The sequence below is a fragment of the Chiloscyllium plagiosum genome, unplaced genomic scaffold (assembly GCF_037043375.1).
Source record: "Chiloscyllium plagiosum isolate Xiang-an unplaced genomic scaffold, Cpla_swu_hap1 HiC_scaffold_4, whole genome shotgun sequence".
Classification (NCBI taxonomy): domain Eukaryota; kingdom Metazoa; phylum Chordata; class Chondrichthyes; order Orectolobiformes; family Hemiscylliidae; genus Chiloscyllium; species Chiloscyllium plagiosum.
Window position 1 is genome coordinate 52554017 of NW_028270142.1, and position 17092 is coordinate 52571108.

Genomic DNA, 17092 nt, shown 5'->3' on the forward strand with positions numbered 1-17092 from the left:
AAAATCCTTCATATGTGGTGTCAGCTCCAACATGGCCATGAGGTGACAGCGACTCTCTTTCCCTCTTTTCCACCCCCTCCACCCCCATCCCGTGTCAACCATGTATCCAGTGGCAGGTGCTGCAACAGAACTAAATGGTAGCCAGAGCATTACTCACCAGTGTTTGTACGATCGCATGGTTTGTTGCATTCATATGTGCATTAAGAGGAAATGAGCACTCGCCATCACAGTAATATGCTGCATAACCTTCAGGTGCTATTATCCAGTCCTTTGAAAACAGGAATTGAATTGTAATATTAACAGGTTATTATTTTAATAGTAAATTATTTTCCATCAGTCGACTATAACAATGTATTTCTTCTCCACTGGCTAAGTGCTCTGTCACATCGTCATCTCTAGTTGGCTATTTTCTGCTGTTTCCATCTGAAAACAGCTTATACAAATAAATTCTACCAAGAATATTTTACCAGACCTTCAGGAACCTAAATCAATTCATTGTGCATCATTTAAAATAATGCTTGCTATACAATTCATTGGAAGCATGAGGAGACCATCTTTCAATTAATTGCTCCCTCTATGAGTGAGCATTTGGTAACAGAATGACATTTCTACACATAATTTAGGCATAAAGAATGTGGTTCTGATGATGCTTTAAAAATAAGCCAGTTTAATGGTCACAGTGACACATTAAAGGGAAGGAGATACAGAAGGAAAGAAAGCAACAAACAATAAAGTGAGTCAAGCCCTAACTGCATGGGTTCTGCGCTTAAAAATTACTCTAAATCAGGAGTGAGGAGAATGCGAGTTGGAGACATGATCGAAGCATCCTTCTTATTAGCACTGCATTGGAGAGTTCTGTAAATACTTATGGTGCCAGCCAATGGGAAAAACTGCCAAGCACAGGTCAGGCCCCCTTCCTAATGCCATTTACAGCCTTGCACTGTCAAAGTTCGGAGGTTTTTAAAACCTGCGTACTCTCCAAAATCCAGCGCCTGAGGGGATGCAATTTCATTTTGAAATGCAACTGATGCCAGTTTTTTAAAAAAAAAAGGTTTTGTTTTTAAGAAAGTCATTGAATTAGAGAGAGTTTTCTCTCATTATACCAGGGATGGGGTTTTGTACGAGTCAGCTGCTGGAAAAAATTGCTGAAAATGTTTTTTTTAAAACATAGTAAATTATGCTGATCTAGAATGCACTGTCTGAAGGGACAGTGGTAACAGATCCCATAGTAATTCTCTAAAGAGAAATTGATAAATATTTAAGGGAATGAACGCTGCAAAACTACAGGGAAATGACAGGAGACTGAGAAGGGACTAGCTGGGTATCTCTTCCAAAGAGCTAACACAAACAACAGACCGAATGGTTGTAATATGCTGTGATTCTGTGAATACCTTGGCATAGCCACTTCAGAAATCACTATTCATGGGTAACCTCCCACATCCACCCCATACCTGATTCGAACAGTGTCAGTAAAAGTTGAACTGACATGAAAAAAGTCTCCATTGGTCCCCTGAGATTTTTGTTTTGGACATTATTTCTTCAATTGCAACTTCAGGATAAAAGCCCAACATTAAGCAATGAAAGAAATAACTGATGAAAACAAATCAAGCCACAAAATGAAAAAGGAGATGTGTTTCTAAATTAAACTCAGGGACAGCAATTGAACTCAGGGACAATCTAAGATTCAATCACGAAACACTGGGCATACATCTCAAGCAAAGGGTGGTGCATGTATTGAATGCGCTGCCAGAGGAAGTGGAGAAGGCTGGTACAATGACAATATTTACAACATCTGGATCGGTACACAAATAGGAAGCTTTTGGAGGGATATGGACCAAGTGCTGGCAAATGGGACTAGATTAGTTTAGGATATCTGGTCGGCATGGTCAAGTTGGACCAAAAGGTCTGTTTCCGTGCTGTACATCTCTATGACTCTATAACGGCAATGGGCAAGGAGCTATGAGCGAAATGATTTAAATCAGAGAGCTACTCTATGTTTGATATCCTAGGAGTGAATAAAGAGTGCTTTACTATATTAAAAACATTTCATCGTTTAAAGAGTGTTTTGGATGGCAAATGGACACAGCAGCCTTTAATATCCAAGTGATAAGACTTAAAAACAATGTTTTTTTAAAAACAAAGGCAGACTGTTGGTCAGTCAAGTGAGAATACTTATTTTGATTTATTATTGTCACATGCAGCGAGATACAGCGAAATGTTTTGCATGCATTACAGACAGATTATAAAGACCACGGTGATTGAACAGAGCAAGCAATACAGTTATGAAGTACACAAAAAGTAAGATCAACATTAGATTTGAAATTTCAGAAGTTGCTTGCTGCATTTTGTACAGTACAAAGTAATTGTTAATAATCACATAACATCCAGACATTAAAAGGCCCTCAATTTAAAAGTACAATCAAAGAGGTATCATTTTGGACACTTCTTCAGTCCTGAGCAGACTGATTCTTCCTGGAAACCATCAAAGATGAACCACTTCTACCTACACAACAATCATTAAATAGCATGCAGACACAGAAATGACCTGGTTTTCTTCTATACCCTCCTTCCCTAATATAGTTCCATGTCCTTTCTCTTTAAGATCAGTTAACTCAATGTGGGTGTAGAATGGAACAAAGGACATTCCCTTCCACAGAGCTCAGGAACAAACACAGAGCTGTGGCACACATACAGTAACCTAGAGAACTCTGGGCAATGTTATTTGGCTGCAGTGGGGATGGAGGCAGTTAAAGAACAATGTATTAGAGCCATCAGCAAAACTACAAGTGCGAGGTGAGATACTGCTAATTGGATATAGCAGTTTCAGTGAGAACTAGACATCTCAAATTGTTTCACTGAAGTCTGATGAGCTATTTCAGGAATAATGTCATTAACCATTCCTTACCACATTGCTTTGAAGTGCGCTGTCATGCAGGCAGAGATAACTTTATTTTGCACAGCACCTTTACAACAATAATGAACCAACTGATGACACATTTCAAATTAGCCCATGGTGCGTCAAGAATAAGGAGGCCAGGGCAACAGATAATTCTGAATAACTGTTGATATATTTGGGTTAGAGTGTAAAACAACAAGGACAGCAAGCCAATCTCACCCTTCAGCCTCTGATGCTTTGGCATTTGTAAATGATACTCCCCTTTCTCTGTTATTCAATATCAACAACAGATAGATTAGAGCATGGAACCATCTGACTAATGGGTGAGGATGACTAATTGAGAAAATGTTACCACCTACATTCTAAGAACTTTCAGCTCAAACAGATAACCTTCAACTTCTCAGAGCACTCAACACAAGTAGTGTCCGAGGCCCAAACACCTTCAATTGCTTCAAATGACCTATTGGAGAGATCACGTTTAGGTCACTGCATACAATTCTGGTCACCATTCTACAGAAAAGATGATATTAAACTTTGAGAAAGTTCAAAAAGGATTAGAATTAGAATTAGAATTAAAATCCCTACAGTGTGGAAATAGGCCCTTCAGCCCAACAAGTCCACACTGACGCTCCGAAGAGCAACCCACGCAGACCCATTCTCCTATCCTATATTTGCCCATGACTAATGCACCTAACCTACACATCCCTATGGGCAATTTAGATTGGCCAACTGACCTAACCTGCACATCTTTGGACTGTGGGAGAAAACTGGAGCACCCGGAAAAAATGCACACACGACACAGGGAGAATGTGCAAACTCCACACAGATAGGTGCCAGAGGTTGGAATGGAACCCGGGTCCCTGGCGCTGAGGCAGCAATGCTAACCATCGAGCCACCGTGCCACCCCACGATTTACAAGAATGTTCTGGGATTGGAGGTTTTGATCTATACAGAGAGGCTGAGGAGACTGGGGCTTTTATTCCTGGCGCATCACAGACTGAGGGGTGACCTTATAGAGGTTTATAAAATCATGACGGGCATGGATAGAGTGGATAGCCAGGATCTTTTTTCCTTGGAGGCATAGGTGTAAGGTGAGGGGACAAAGATTTAAAAAGGAATTGAGGAGTAACTTATTCACACAGTGTATGGAACAAGCTGCCAGAGGAAGTGGTGAAGACAGGTACAATTACAACATTTTAAAAGGCATTTGGATAGGTACGTGAAGGGATATGGGCCAAATGCTGACAAATGGTAGGTGGTCAAATTGGGATGAGTGGTTGGTGTGGACAAGTTGGACTGAAGGGGCTGTTTCCGTGCTGTATAACTTGATGACTATGATTTTCCCTTCTTCATAAAATCAGAAGTTAGGATGTTTGCCAATGATTGCACATTGTTTGGTACCATTTGTTACTCCTCAGATACTGAAACAGTCTACGCTCAAATGCAACAAAACCTGGACAATATCCAGACTGGAGCTGAGGAGTGGCAAGTAACATTTGCGCCACACAATACCAAGCAATGACTATCTGCAATAAGGGATGATCTAACCACGCCTCTTGACATTATATCACTAAACCTCCCATTATAAACATTTTAGGAGTTGAGATTGACTCACTAATAAGCAATGGCTACTAGAGCAGGTCAGAGGCTAGGAATATTGCAGCAAGTAACACACCACCTCACTCTCCAAAGCCTGTCCACCACTTACAAGGCACAAATCAGGAGTGCGATGGAATACTCCCTGCTTGCCTGGATGGATGCAAACCCAATAACACTCAAGATGCTGAACACCATCCTAGACAAAGCAGCCAAGGTTTGATTGGCACCACATCGACAAGAATCTACACATTCCACTGCCGCTCAGTTGCAGCAGTAAGATTCTCAGATTGCACCTTCCAAACCTCTGACCACTTCTATCTTGAAGGTCAAAAGCAGCAGATCCATGTTAACATTCCACTGCAAATTCCCCTCCAAGCTATACACCACTAAATCAACAAACACATCGACCTGTACCCAATATACCAGCCACTGCAGCGGACAGCTGGAACTGACAACTGGAAGCGGCAGAGACAAACTGCTGGAGGAAACATCACAGATGCGCTTCACAGGAGGCTCCCAAACACTGAGGATGTCACCTAGACAGGGGACGAAACGTCTGCAACACAAATTCCCAGCTCGGCGAACAGAACCACAACAACGAGCACCCGAGCTACAAATCTTCTCGCAAACTTTGAATACACCACCTTCATCGTCACTGGGTCAAAATCATGGAATTCCTGACCCAAGGGGTTTGTAGGCTACAGCTGTTAAAGGAGGCAGCTCACCATCACTTCCCCACAAGGGTAACTAGGACAGGCAATAAATGCTGGCCTGCCAGTGATGCCCACGTCTCAACGGTGAATCAAAGAGAAACATTCAGGGAACAGATCAGGTGATCAGTAGAATTACTCCTGTCTGTCTGCATGTGTACACGTGCATGCTCATGGTTGTATATGGATCCATGTCATTTTCTCATTGCTACTCAGTAATATCTATCTGTGGTTAGTACCGAATCTACTAGAATTCCTGATTCACTTTTATTATTCTTGTAGTAGTTTCTCGCCCAACCACTGGATGGGATTTAAATCCAGTGCTGGAAAACTATAGGAGGCCTGCAAACATGTTCAGGGCGCCCAAGACTGGTATTGCGAATCAGTACCTTGCCACCATTGGGGCCTCCTATCCAATTAGTTCCCAGACAGGGTGAAAATCCCGTGAATGCCAGAGGCTGACAACGCTTCAACCCATGCAGTCACTGTACAGGGGAGGGGTGATGCCAACTGCAAGTACTGCTATTGCTCTCCCATGCCATCCCCCCCGATGTTGGGTACCTTGCCTCGTGACTAATGGGCTCAACCACGGTCACCATTTACCCCTCCCTTCCAAAACTTGATTGGAGGGTATAGCGGGGAAGAGGGTGAGGAAGCGTTGCAGAGAAGGTAGTGGAATCTCCATTCCACACCTTTGCACTCCAGTCAAGCAGTCCCTCCCATCTCCAAACTCATCTTTCATACAGGGCCATTAAAATCTGCTCATTGTACACTTATCGCACACATTTGAACTAATTATCATATTACTCTGATTTTCTCATTTTCAGATTTAACTTAATTTTTTTTGTATCTCGTTGGTTATCTCTTCCTATCTATCCTCATTGCGATGGTTGTTGAAGGTCAGTCACCACAGCTCCAGGGCATCTCTGCAGAGTTCCTCAGGGTAGTGTTCTAGGCCCAACCCACTATCATTATGCTGTGAACCATTATGCTGGTTTGTCACAGATGGAATTGGCGGGAGCAGGATGACAATAGTTGGTATGGGGCTTCCTTTCTGTATCCAATGTAGAACCTCTGACTAATTCAGTGACAGTCGGACATGACTGCTACAGCAACCTTCAGCAAAGTTTAATCCAAGATGGCAGCAAAGTAGCAGAGCCTGAGCCCCATACAATCCCATCTGCTTTCTTCCTCTTTCTCTTTCCCACCTTTTTTCTTAAATATTAAACGTTTGCTCTTTTTCTTTACTTTCTTTCCTGTAAAGCCTGGAGAGCAGTGGGTGAAGGATGCTGCCTCCAGTGGCCGTAATGCCAGGATGAACCATACATGGCTCCAGCCCTGCCTGAGGTCACGCGGCAAGCAGGTCCCAAGCTGACTCCCCCGGCCTGGGCTCGCAGGCTGAGCTGAGACTCCAGGCTCGCAGCTAGGCCTGAAGGAGCAGAAGAGTTGGCGCAAGGGCTGGGCAGCGAACTGGGGGCAGCAGCTGGAGAAGCTTCAGATGGGGAACAGGAGGTAGGGACCCCGCGCATCCCCAGGTCCGCAGCTCAGCTTGAACGTGGCAGTCGGGGGAGTGGTGTTGTGGAGGCCTGTGACCGAGACCCCCAGAGCCTGTTTGAGAGACTCCCACCGATGTCAAACAGCAACCAGAGGAACAGAGGAGGAGGAACACGAAGGAGAGAGAAAGATGAACTCCACTGCAGTAAAATCTTGCATTATATTCAGATGTTTCAAGATGGCACAGGCGTGTGGTGACACTTTGCATATAACAGGTGAAAAAACACTTCTCACTGCATTTTTATACACGTGACAATAAATCTAAATCTTCAGCTGCTTCAAAAAAAGGTCAGAAGTGGGGATGTCCACTGATGACTGTGAAATGTTCTGCACCATTCAGAAGTCCTCAGATGCTAAAGCAGTCCACATCCAAATGCAGCAGGATCTGGACAATACCAAGCCTGAGATTACAAGCAGCAAATAATATTTGCACCAGACAAGTGTTGGGGAATGACCATCCTCAACAAGAGAGATTCTGATCATTCCCTCCTCCTCCCCCCCCTTGACTTTCAACAACATTACAATCTTTCCACCAAATCCTCCACTATCAACATCCTAGGGATTATCATTGACCAGAAACTGAACTGGACTAGCCACATAAATACTGTGGCTACAAGAGCAGGTGAGAGGCAAGGGATTCTGCACAAAATAATTCCCCTGACTCCCCAAAAACCTGTCCACCAAGTCAGGAGTGTGATGGAATACTCCCCACTTGTCTGGATGACCATAGGTCCAACACTCAAGAAGTTTATCATCCAGGAAAAGTAGCCCATATGATGGGCACACCATTCATCACCTTTCCAAATTCACACTCTACCTCCCTCCCCACCGCCACACAGTGGCAGACATTTTAGGTGTCTAAAAGATACATTGCATTACTCACCAAGGCTTCAACAGTACTTCAAGACCCATGACATCTAGAAGAACCAAAATTGCAGATGCATGGGTAACATCATTGGCTGTAAGTTCCCTCTAAGCTTCCCAAGCTACACATTGTCCTGATTTGCAACTCTATAGCTGTTCCTTTATTGCAGTCTAGTCAAAATAACAGAACTCTTTTCCTAACAGAACTGTAAGTGTCCCTGTGCCCAAATACTGCAGTGGTTCAAGGCAGCAGCTCACCGTCATCCTTTTCCAGAATAATTAAGGATGGACGATAAATACTGTCCAAGCCAGTGATATCTCATAATCCCCCAATAACTTACACTGGTTTCATAAATCATTGATGCCATTAAGTATTAAGATAGGCTGAGAAGAGTGGGGGCTATGTTACTTAAGAGAAACATAGGGATACGTTCAATTTTTCAAGATTAAGAGATTAAATTGTCATATAATTTTGTTCAAAGCAGATAGAGATGGTGGGAAAGAAACTATTTATATGGCACATTTCATGTTTTGAAGTACCATCACCATCGAAATGTATGAAACAGCAGCTCCCAAAAAAAGACCAAATGCAATAACGAGTAGATAATCTTCTCAACATTGATTGATGGCTAAATATTAGCTGTGATGTCAGTTTGCGCAACTCCTCTCTCAAAACAGTGTCATGGAATCTAATACATCCACTGAGCAACTAGGCCAAGCCTCAGTTTGGCATCTCATCCAAAAGAGGAAATCTCCAAGAGTGTAGTGCGCTCCCCCTGCACTGCAGAGGCAGCCTGGATTTCTCAAACCCTGACATTGTATATGAAACTGAAAATTTGTGATCCAGAGGCACAAGTCCAGCCCACTGCCATGATTGACACTTTGGGGAAAAGGTTAGTTATAGTGAGTCACCCTTTTCTTCTGGGAGAGATTACCAGTGTGTGCAGTGAGCACAGAATTCCTGTCATTGAGAGAGGAGGGTAATTTGAGCTCATTATTGTGTGAAATACAACAACCCACGATTTAACCCATTTTATTTTGTGTCCGAGGAGCAGGAAAATTGACGTTTTGGGCAAAAGCCCTTCATCAGGAATAGATGAAGTGCTTTTGCCCAAAACGTCGATTTTCCTGCTCCTCAGATGCTGCCTGACCTGCTGTGCTTTTCCAGCACCACTCTAATCTAGACTCTGGTTTCCAGCATCTGCAGTCCTTGTTTTTACCATGTTATTTTGTGTCTACTGTGAAAGAGCCAGATTTGAGCGCGGTGAGGCTCTGTCCAAAGACTAACCTTATTTAAAATAAAAAAAGTAAGCAATTATACAACAGATCTCCCTAGAATTGAGAGCTGATGGGACCATAACATCCAGTTGTGAGGTGGGTGACCAAGACATCAAAAGATCAGCCTGACTACAAGCTTTATAATTAATTCAGGTTCTAATTAAATACATTCTGGCCTTATCCCCGAACAGTTTTCTGCTGTTAACCATCAGTCTTTTGCAACCGTCAGGTTCTTGCAGCAACAAGCTCAACTTATTCCTAAACAAAACCATACAACTTCAATTCGTACACTGCAAGGGCATTTTCACCATCAACTGACAACTAGCTGATAGGAAGTTAGTCAACCTTCGTACCCTGTTTTATTGGCATTTGGAGGGCTTTGAGATAACCACAATAAATATTGGGTATTTAACTTAGGAGAGGGAAAGTAGGACATCTGTTAATGAGTGGGAAAACTCAGGGCAGCAAAGAGGGAAAGAAAGGAACCAACTGCCCTTAAGATGATCAAGCACAGGATTTAAGAATACCACCATGTTGGTTATCATCAAGGTCTGTTAAAATGGAAGAACCACAATCTCACAAGACATCCAAAGAATTAATTATTCATAGCTGCAACCACTTGTTTCAGAAGTACTGTTAGATGCCCCAAAGCAGTCTCTTACTATTGTAGCTAAGTTGACATCTTTAAACTTTTATCAGCTTTCTGTTCGATTCAGTTATACTTATTGGCTTGTTCTCTTGCTTTTCTACAACTTCTGGCTCTTTGAAAATCAAACTTAATCGTAAAGGAACTTGATCTTGGGTTTGCGCACAAGTAGATAGGCTGGGGTTAAAATATGTAAAAACAATGACTGCAGATGCTGGAGACCAGATTCTGGATTAGTGGTGCTGGAAGAGCACAGCAATTCAGGCAGCATCCGAAGAGCAGTAAAATCGACGTTTGTATCTGGGACTTCATTTGAACAGCATTTTGTTGCATTTCTCCAGGTTGAGGGATTGCAGGAGCTGGGACAAATCACTGTAGTGTCTTCCTTACCCATTGGAAATAATTGCCAAGCCTGAAACTAATGATAGCAGCCATTTATACACAAACCTTGTTGCAAGTTTAAGCAACTTTCTCAGAGCTCTCAGAAGAACTCTCCAGATTTTCAAGTGAGGATCAAACCTCCTTCAGACCATTGAGTAATTAAGTGATGTATTCACGCGAAATACTGAGATATGCAAATTTTCATTCACAGGAAATGGGCATCACTAGCCAAACCAACATTTATTGCTATCCCTAATTGCCCAGAGGGGCCCCAAAACATTACTAGGTCGCTGAATTAACAGTCAAAAAGTGTGGTGCTGGAAACTCTCAGCTGTTTCGGCAGCATCCGAGGAGAAGAGTCAACGTTTCGAGCATCAGCTCATCAGGAATCCAGCATCTGCAGTTTTCACTTTCCCCTCTGGATTAACAGTCTAGTAATAATAGCACTAGACCATCACCCCCTCAAATGCACAGGTGGTAAGACTGCTGATGCACTTTATCTGAACACAGAGCTGGCACTCAAACATCACCATCTTGCACTATCAAAATGGTGGCTGCATGCCACAGATCTCAAGCCTTCACTCAAATACATTCACCTGTGCAAGCTTTGGCCTTATCACAATCCTTCACTTAACATATAAAATTCATGCTCAAATAACAGATTGGAAGCCCAATGATTCCAATTTCACACTTGATCACTGATTTTCCATTTAAATATAAAAGGAGCAAAAGCACCAGCACAAAAATAAACTTATTTAGATGCACTAATCTCTGCTTGTAATTTCCTATTCCCTGACCTGACCCTTCTGGTCGTGGGGACCAGACAGGCTTTTAAAAAAAAACACAACTATCTTAGTTGGGCTATAACAGCTTTGGCTATAATTTACCATGAAAATGGGCTGCACAGTGGCTCAGTGGTTAACACTGCTGCCTCACAGCACCAGGGAACCAGGTTTGACTCCATCCTTGGGCGACTATGTGCAGAGTTTGCACATTCTCCTGGTGTTTGCGTGCGTTTCTTCTGGGTGCTTCGGTTGCCTCCCACAATCCAAAGATGTGCAGCTTAGGTGAATTGGCCATGCTAATTTGCCCGTAGTGTTCAGGGATGTGTAGATAAAGTGCATTAGTCAGGGGTAAATGTAGAGCAAGAGAGTCATGGAATAGATCTGGGTGGGTTACCCCTCGGAGGGCCGGTATGGATTTGTTTGGCCAAAGGGCCTGTTTTCTCAAATGTAGGGATTCTATGATTCTTCTATGAAAATATGCATTTTTTTACAAGTCATAATGAGATTTGAGAGAATTAAGGATCACTTGTAATTTTTGGTTGTTCAGAACAAGTGAAAAACAATGGGTTCCTGGACTGAGATCATAATTTCTTTTTGCTTCCTGAAACAAAACATTACACTCTCCCTCCCCACTATTACTTTTCTGCCCTGACGAAGGCATAAACTCCTGTGAGGAATAGCTCCACTGGAGTCAGGAACTATTCTCTAAATCATTCATGTATGAGCTAAAGACACTGACTGTCAACTGGCTATTGCCCAAAGTTGCCTCACAGCCAAGTTCCTAATCTCATCCAGTGACCACACTTACACACTTTCCAGCAGAGGTCACTGAACAGCATTCGGTAGCAGGAAGCCTAGTTGATTCTGAAATTCCCATCCTTAGTACGGGACTTAAGAGACCAACTCTCTCTCTCCAATTACAATCCCAGCTAACTCAGCAGGGAGCAGAAATCAAAATGGCTGCCGTCTGGCCCTGCATATTCAGTCGCTTGAGGGAGCTTGTAGAACTTTAATAAACTGGCTCTGTAACCATTGATACAACATTAATTGAACCATCTCAAAAGTCCATGATTTTCAGGTTACTGGTAGAATAGGGTCTTGTCTCCTTGCTGGTCAGTGGAATAGATAATGTGTCTAGGTAAAAGCTTTTAGAATCAAATGAAATATTCTGAACATTAAATGACAAGTATTTATGTTATAGATACATGCTGCTAAGTATAAAAGCACAGATTGTAGAAGGTACTACACATTGCTGGTGTATTAATAAACGTTTAGCCCATGTCAGGTTTCACATCGTCAAGATGTCAGCCCTTGGCTGAGATCTGATTCCATTCATGCAAACTATCCTCAGCTACAAGTGACAATTCATCACAAATCAATGCTGGTAGTTATTCTCCTCAACAGCAACACATCAAGATCTGGGAATGTGCCCACAGAAGTGCCTTTCAATAGTAATTAGAATAATAGAACCACACAGAAGGATTCAGCTCAAATGCCTGTGTTCTCCAGAGCAATCCGGTCACTCAGTCTGTGCCCCCCTCCTCCTAGATCAGTTTCCTTTAGCGAGCGTTCAATTTGTTTTTCAAAACTTTGCAGTCATCTTTTAAGCAGCAGCTTCCCAATCATTGCTAGTTGCTGCGTTGAAAAGTTCTTCCTCACCTACCTCCTAGTCCAAAACCTTAAACTAGAGTCTCTCCCAGACCTTGTACAATATGCAAATGGGAGCTTCTTTCCTTTGTCGAAACCCATCATAGTCTTGTGTCTCAATTAAATTGATGGATTATAATTGAAAGCAGGAACCTTTGTCGATGTTTTTTCCTAATTCGGTGCAGCATTACTCACCCTACCCAGTAACCTAAGTAGTATGCACATAAGCATTACGACTGGTTAGAGGATACTGGCAATCTTTCTTTAACTAATGTCGGGGGAAATAGAGCAAATAAACAATTAGAGAAAACACTAAAGATGAGGACACAGTAAGATTCAAAACAAATGGCTTGCCACAAATAAGCTCTCAAATGAAAAATAAAACCAAAAACTGACACTAACGAAGAAAATGGGCTTGTTCTCAAAATTCTGCATTGCCCCGTTACCCAGGAGGTGAAACTATGCACATTTTTATAGCACTGCTCAAAGAATCCCAACATTTTCACGTCTTTGAGACACCTTGAGAAAAACTGAGGCTATGTTTCATGGCCAATAATTACAACTGGAACAATTTGATATGATCCAAGTTTGCAGTCAGCAGAGAAATCTCAATGAAGGTTAATTACAATGGAAACAACTTCCAGCTGGAATACTACGGTCTGACAAGAGCAGGGGAGCTCTCCCACTGTCCTGACTAATAGTCATCCCATAACCAACATTTGCTGAAACACATTAACTGATTATCACCACAGTACTGTTTAGTGCTTGCTGTGAACAAACTGTTTACTATTTCCCACATACAGTCAGAGAGATGTACAGCATGGAAACAGACCCTTCGGTCCAACCTGTCCATGCCGACCAGATATCCCAACCCAATCTTGTCCCACCTGCCAGCACCTGGCCCACATCCCTCTAAACTCTTCCTATTCATATACCCATCCAGATGTCTTTTAAATGCTGCAATTGTACCAGCCTTGTACTTCCTCTGGCAGCAGGTTCCATACACTTGCCACCCTCTGCATGAAAAATTTGCCCCTTTGATCTCTTTTATATCTTTCCCCTCTCACCCTAAACCTATGTCCTCTAGTTCTGGACTCGCCCCAATCCCAGGGAAAAGACTTTGTCTATTTATCCTATCCATGCCCCTCATGATTTTATAAACCTCTAGAAGGTCACCCCTCAGCCTCTGACCCTCCAGGAATAACAGACCAAGCCTATCCAACCTTGCCCTACAGTTCAAATCCTCCAACCCTGGCCACATCTTTGTAAATCTTTTCTGAACCCTTTCAAGTTTCACAACATCCTTTTAGAACATAGAACATAGAAGAATACAGCGCAGTACAGGTCCTTCGGCCCTCGATGTTACGCCGATCCAAGCCCACCTAACCTACACTAGCCCACTATCCTCCATATGCCTATCCAATGCCCGCTTAAATGCCCATAATGAGGGAGAGTCCACCACTGCTACTGGCAGGGCATTCCATGAACTCACGACTCGCTGAGTAAAGAACCTACCCCTAACATCTGTCCTATACCTACCCCCCCTTAATTTAAAGCTATGCCCCCTTGTAATAGCTGACTCCATACGTGGAAAAAGATTCTTACTGTCGACCCTATCTAAACCCCTAATCATCTTGTACACCTCTATCAAGTCACCCCTAAACCTTCTTTTCTCCAATGAAAACAACCCCAAGTGCCTCAGCCTTTGCTCATACGATCTTTCTACCATACCAGGCGACATCCTGGTAAACCTCCTCTGCACCCGTTCCAGTGCCTCCACATCCTTCCTATAGTATGGCGACCAAAACTGCACACAATACACCAGATGCGGCCGCACCAGAGTCTTATACAACTGCAACATGACCTCAGTACTCCGGAACTCAATTCCTCTACCAATAAAAGCCAGTACGCCATATGCCTTCTTCACCGCACTATTTACCTGGGTGGCAACTTTCAAAGATTTGTGTACATGGACACCAAGATCCCTCTGCTCATCCACACTACCAAGTATCCGACCGTTAGCCCAGTACCCCATCTTTTTATTACTCTTACCAAAGTGAATCACCTCACACTTAGCTACATTGAACTCCATTTGCCACCTTTCTGCCCAGTTCTGCAGCTTATCTATATCCCGCTGTAACCTGCCGCATCCTTCCTCACTGTCTACAACTCCTCCGACTTTCGTATCATCCGCAAACTTGCTCACCCAACCTTCTAACCCCTCCTCCAGGTCATTTATAAAAATGACAAACAGCAATGGTCCCAAAACAGATCCTTGCGGAACACCGCTAGTGACGGCACTCCAAGATGAACCTTTGCCATCAACTACTACCCTCGGTCTTCTTCCAGCCAGCCAACTCCTAATCCAAACCTCCAACTCACCCTCAATGCCATACCTCCGTATTTTTGCAGTAGTCTACCATGGGGAACCTTATCAAACGCCTTACTAAAATCCATATATACCACATCTACTGCTTTCCCCTCGTCCACCTCCTTAGTCACCTTCTCAAAGAATTCAATAAGGTTTGTGAGGCACGACCTGCCCTTCACAAAACCATGCTGACTATCCTTGATCACATTATTCCTATCCAGATGTTCATAAATCCTATCCCTTACAATTCTCTCTAAGATTTTGCCCATAACAGAAGTGAGACTCACCGGCCTATAGTTACTAGGGTTATCCCTACTCCCCTTCTTGAACAAGGGAACCACATTTGCTAGCCTCCAATCTTCTGGCACTACTCCTGTAGACAATGAGGACATAAGTAGACAACGAGGAGGATAGCAAGGAGACCAGAATTGCACGCAATATTCCAAAAGTGGCCTAACCAATATCCTGTACAGCCACATGACCTCCCAACTCCTGTACTCAATACTCTGACCAATAAAGGAAAGCATACCAAATGCCTTCTTCACTATCCTATCTACCTGCAACTCCACTTTCAAGGAACTGTGAACCTGCACTCCAAGGTCTCTTTGTTCAGCAACACTCCCTAAGACCTTACCATTAAGTGTACAAGTCCTCTCCTGCTAAGATTTGCTTTCCTAAAAATGCAACACCTCACATTTATCTAAATTAAACTCCATCTGCCACTTCTCAGCCCATTGGCCCATCTGATCAAAATCCTCGTGATCTAAGGTAACCTTCTTCGCTGTCCACTACACTTCCAATTTTGGGGTAATCTGCAAATTTACTAACTACACCTCTTATGCTCACATTCAAACAATTTACATAAATGACAAAAAGTAGTGGACCCAGCACTGATCCTTGTGGCCCTCCACTGGTCACAGGCCTCCAGTCAGAAAAGCAGCTCTCCACCACCACCCTCTGACTTCTACCTTTGAGCCAGATCGTATTCAGATTGCTAGTTCTCCCTGTATTCCATGAGATCTAACCTTGCTAACCAGTCTCCTATGAGGAAACTTGTCAAACACCTTCATGAAATCTGTACAGATCACATTCAGCACTCTGCCCTCATCAATCCTCTTTGTTACTTCTTCAAAAAGCTCAATCAAGTTTGTGGGACATGATTTCCCATGCATTGAGCCATGCTGACTCTCCCTAATCAGTCCTTGCCTTTCCAAATACATGTACATCCTGTCCCTCAGGATTCTCTCCAACAACTTGCCCACCACCGAGGTCAGGCTCACTGGTCTACAGTTCCCTGGTTTGTCCTTACCACTCTTCTTAAACAGTGACATCACGTTAGCCAGTCTTCCAGAACCTCACCTGTGACTATCGATGATACAAATATCTCAGAGCAAGGGGCCCAGCAATCACTTTCCTAGCTTCCCACAGAGTTCTAGGGTACACCTGAAAGGTCCTGGGGATTTATCCACTTTTATCTGTTTCAAGACATCAAGCACTTCCTCCTCTGTAATATGGACATTTTTCAAGATTTATTTCCCTACATTCTATATTCTCCATGTCTTTTTCCCCACAGTAAACACTGATGCAAAATACTCGTTTAGTATCTCCTCCATTCCCTGCCGTTACACACAAAGGCTGCCTTGCTGAACTTTGAGTCGTCCTATTCTCTCCCTTGTTACCCTTTTGTCCTTTATGTATTTGTAAAAACCCTTTGGATTCTCCTATACCCTATTTGCTAAAGCTATCGCATGTCCCCTTTTTGCCCTTTCGATTTCCCACTGAAGTATACACCTACTGCCTTTATACTCTTCTAAGGATTAATTCAATCTATGTTGTCTATACCTGACATATGTTTCCTTCTTTTTTTTAACCAAACCCTCAATTTCTTTAGTCATTCAGCATTCTCTACATCCAGCAGCATTTCCTTTCACCCTATGAGGAATATACTGTCTCTGGACTCTCGTTATCTCTTGTTATCTGAAGGCTTCCCATTTTCCAGCCGTCCCTTTACCTGCGAATATCTGCCCCCAGTCAACTTTGAGAGTTCTTGCCTAATACTGTCATAATTTGCCTTTCTCTAATTTAGAACTTCAACTTTTAGATCTGGTCGATCCTTTTCCATCAGTATTTCAAAAGTAATAGAATTATGGTCGCTGGCCCCAAAGTGCTCCCCCACTGACACCTCAGTCACCTGCCGTCTTATTTCCCAAGAGTAGGTCAAGTTTTGCACCTTCTCTGGTAGGCACATCCACGTATTGGAGTAAGAAAATTTTCTTGCACACATTTAAATTCCTCTCTATCTAAACCCTTAACACTTGTAGTCCCAGTCTACATTTGGAATGTTAAAGTCCCCTACTATAA

The 17092-nt window shown here is 43.0% G+C and overlaps 1 protein-coding gene across 1 annotated transcript in view; it reads right to left on the bottom strand.

Annotated features, from left to right (window-relative positions):
- The window catches only part of bmp6 (bone morphogenetic protein 6), a 134454-nt gene that overhangs the window by 8634 nt on the left and 108728 nt on the right, over window positions 1-17092 (bottom strand). The window contains exon 6 of the mRNA XM_043688583.2: window positions 158-268. Coding sequence (XP_043544518.2) covers window positions 158-268 — 111 coding nt within the window. The remainder of the gene's footprint in view (window positions 1-157; window positions 269-17092) is intronic.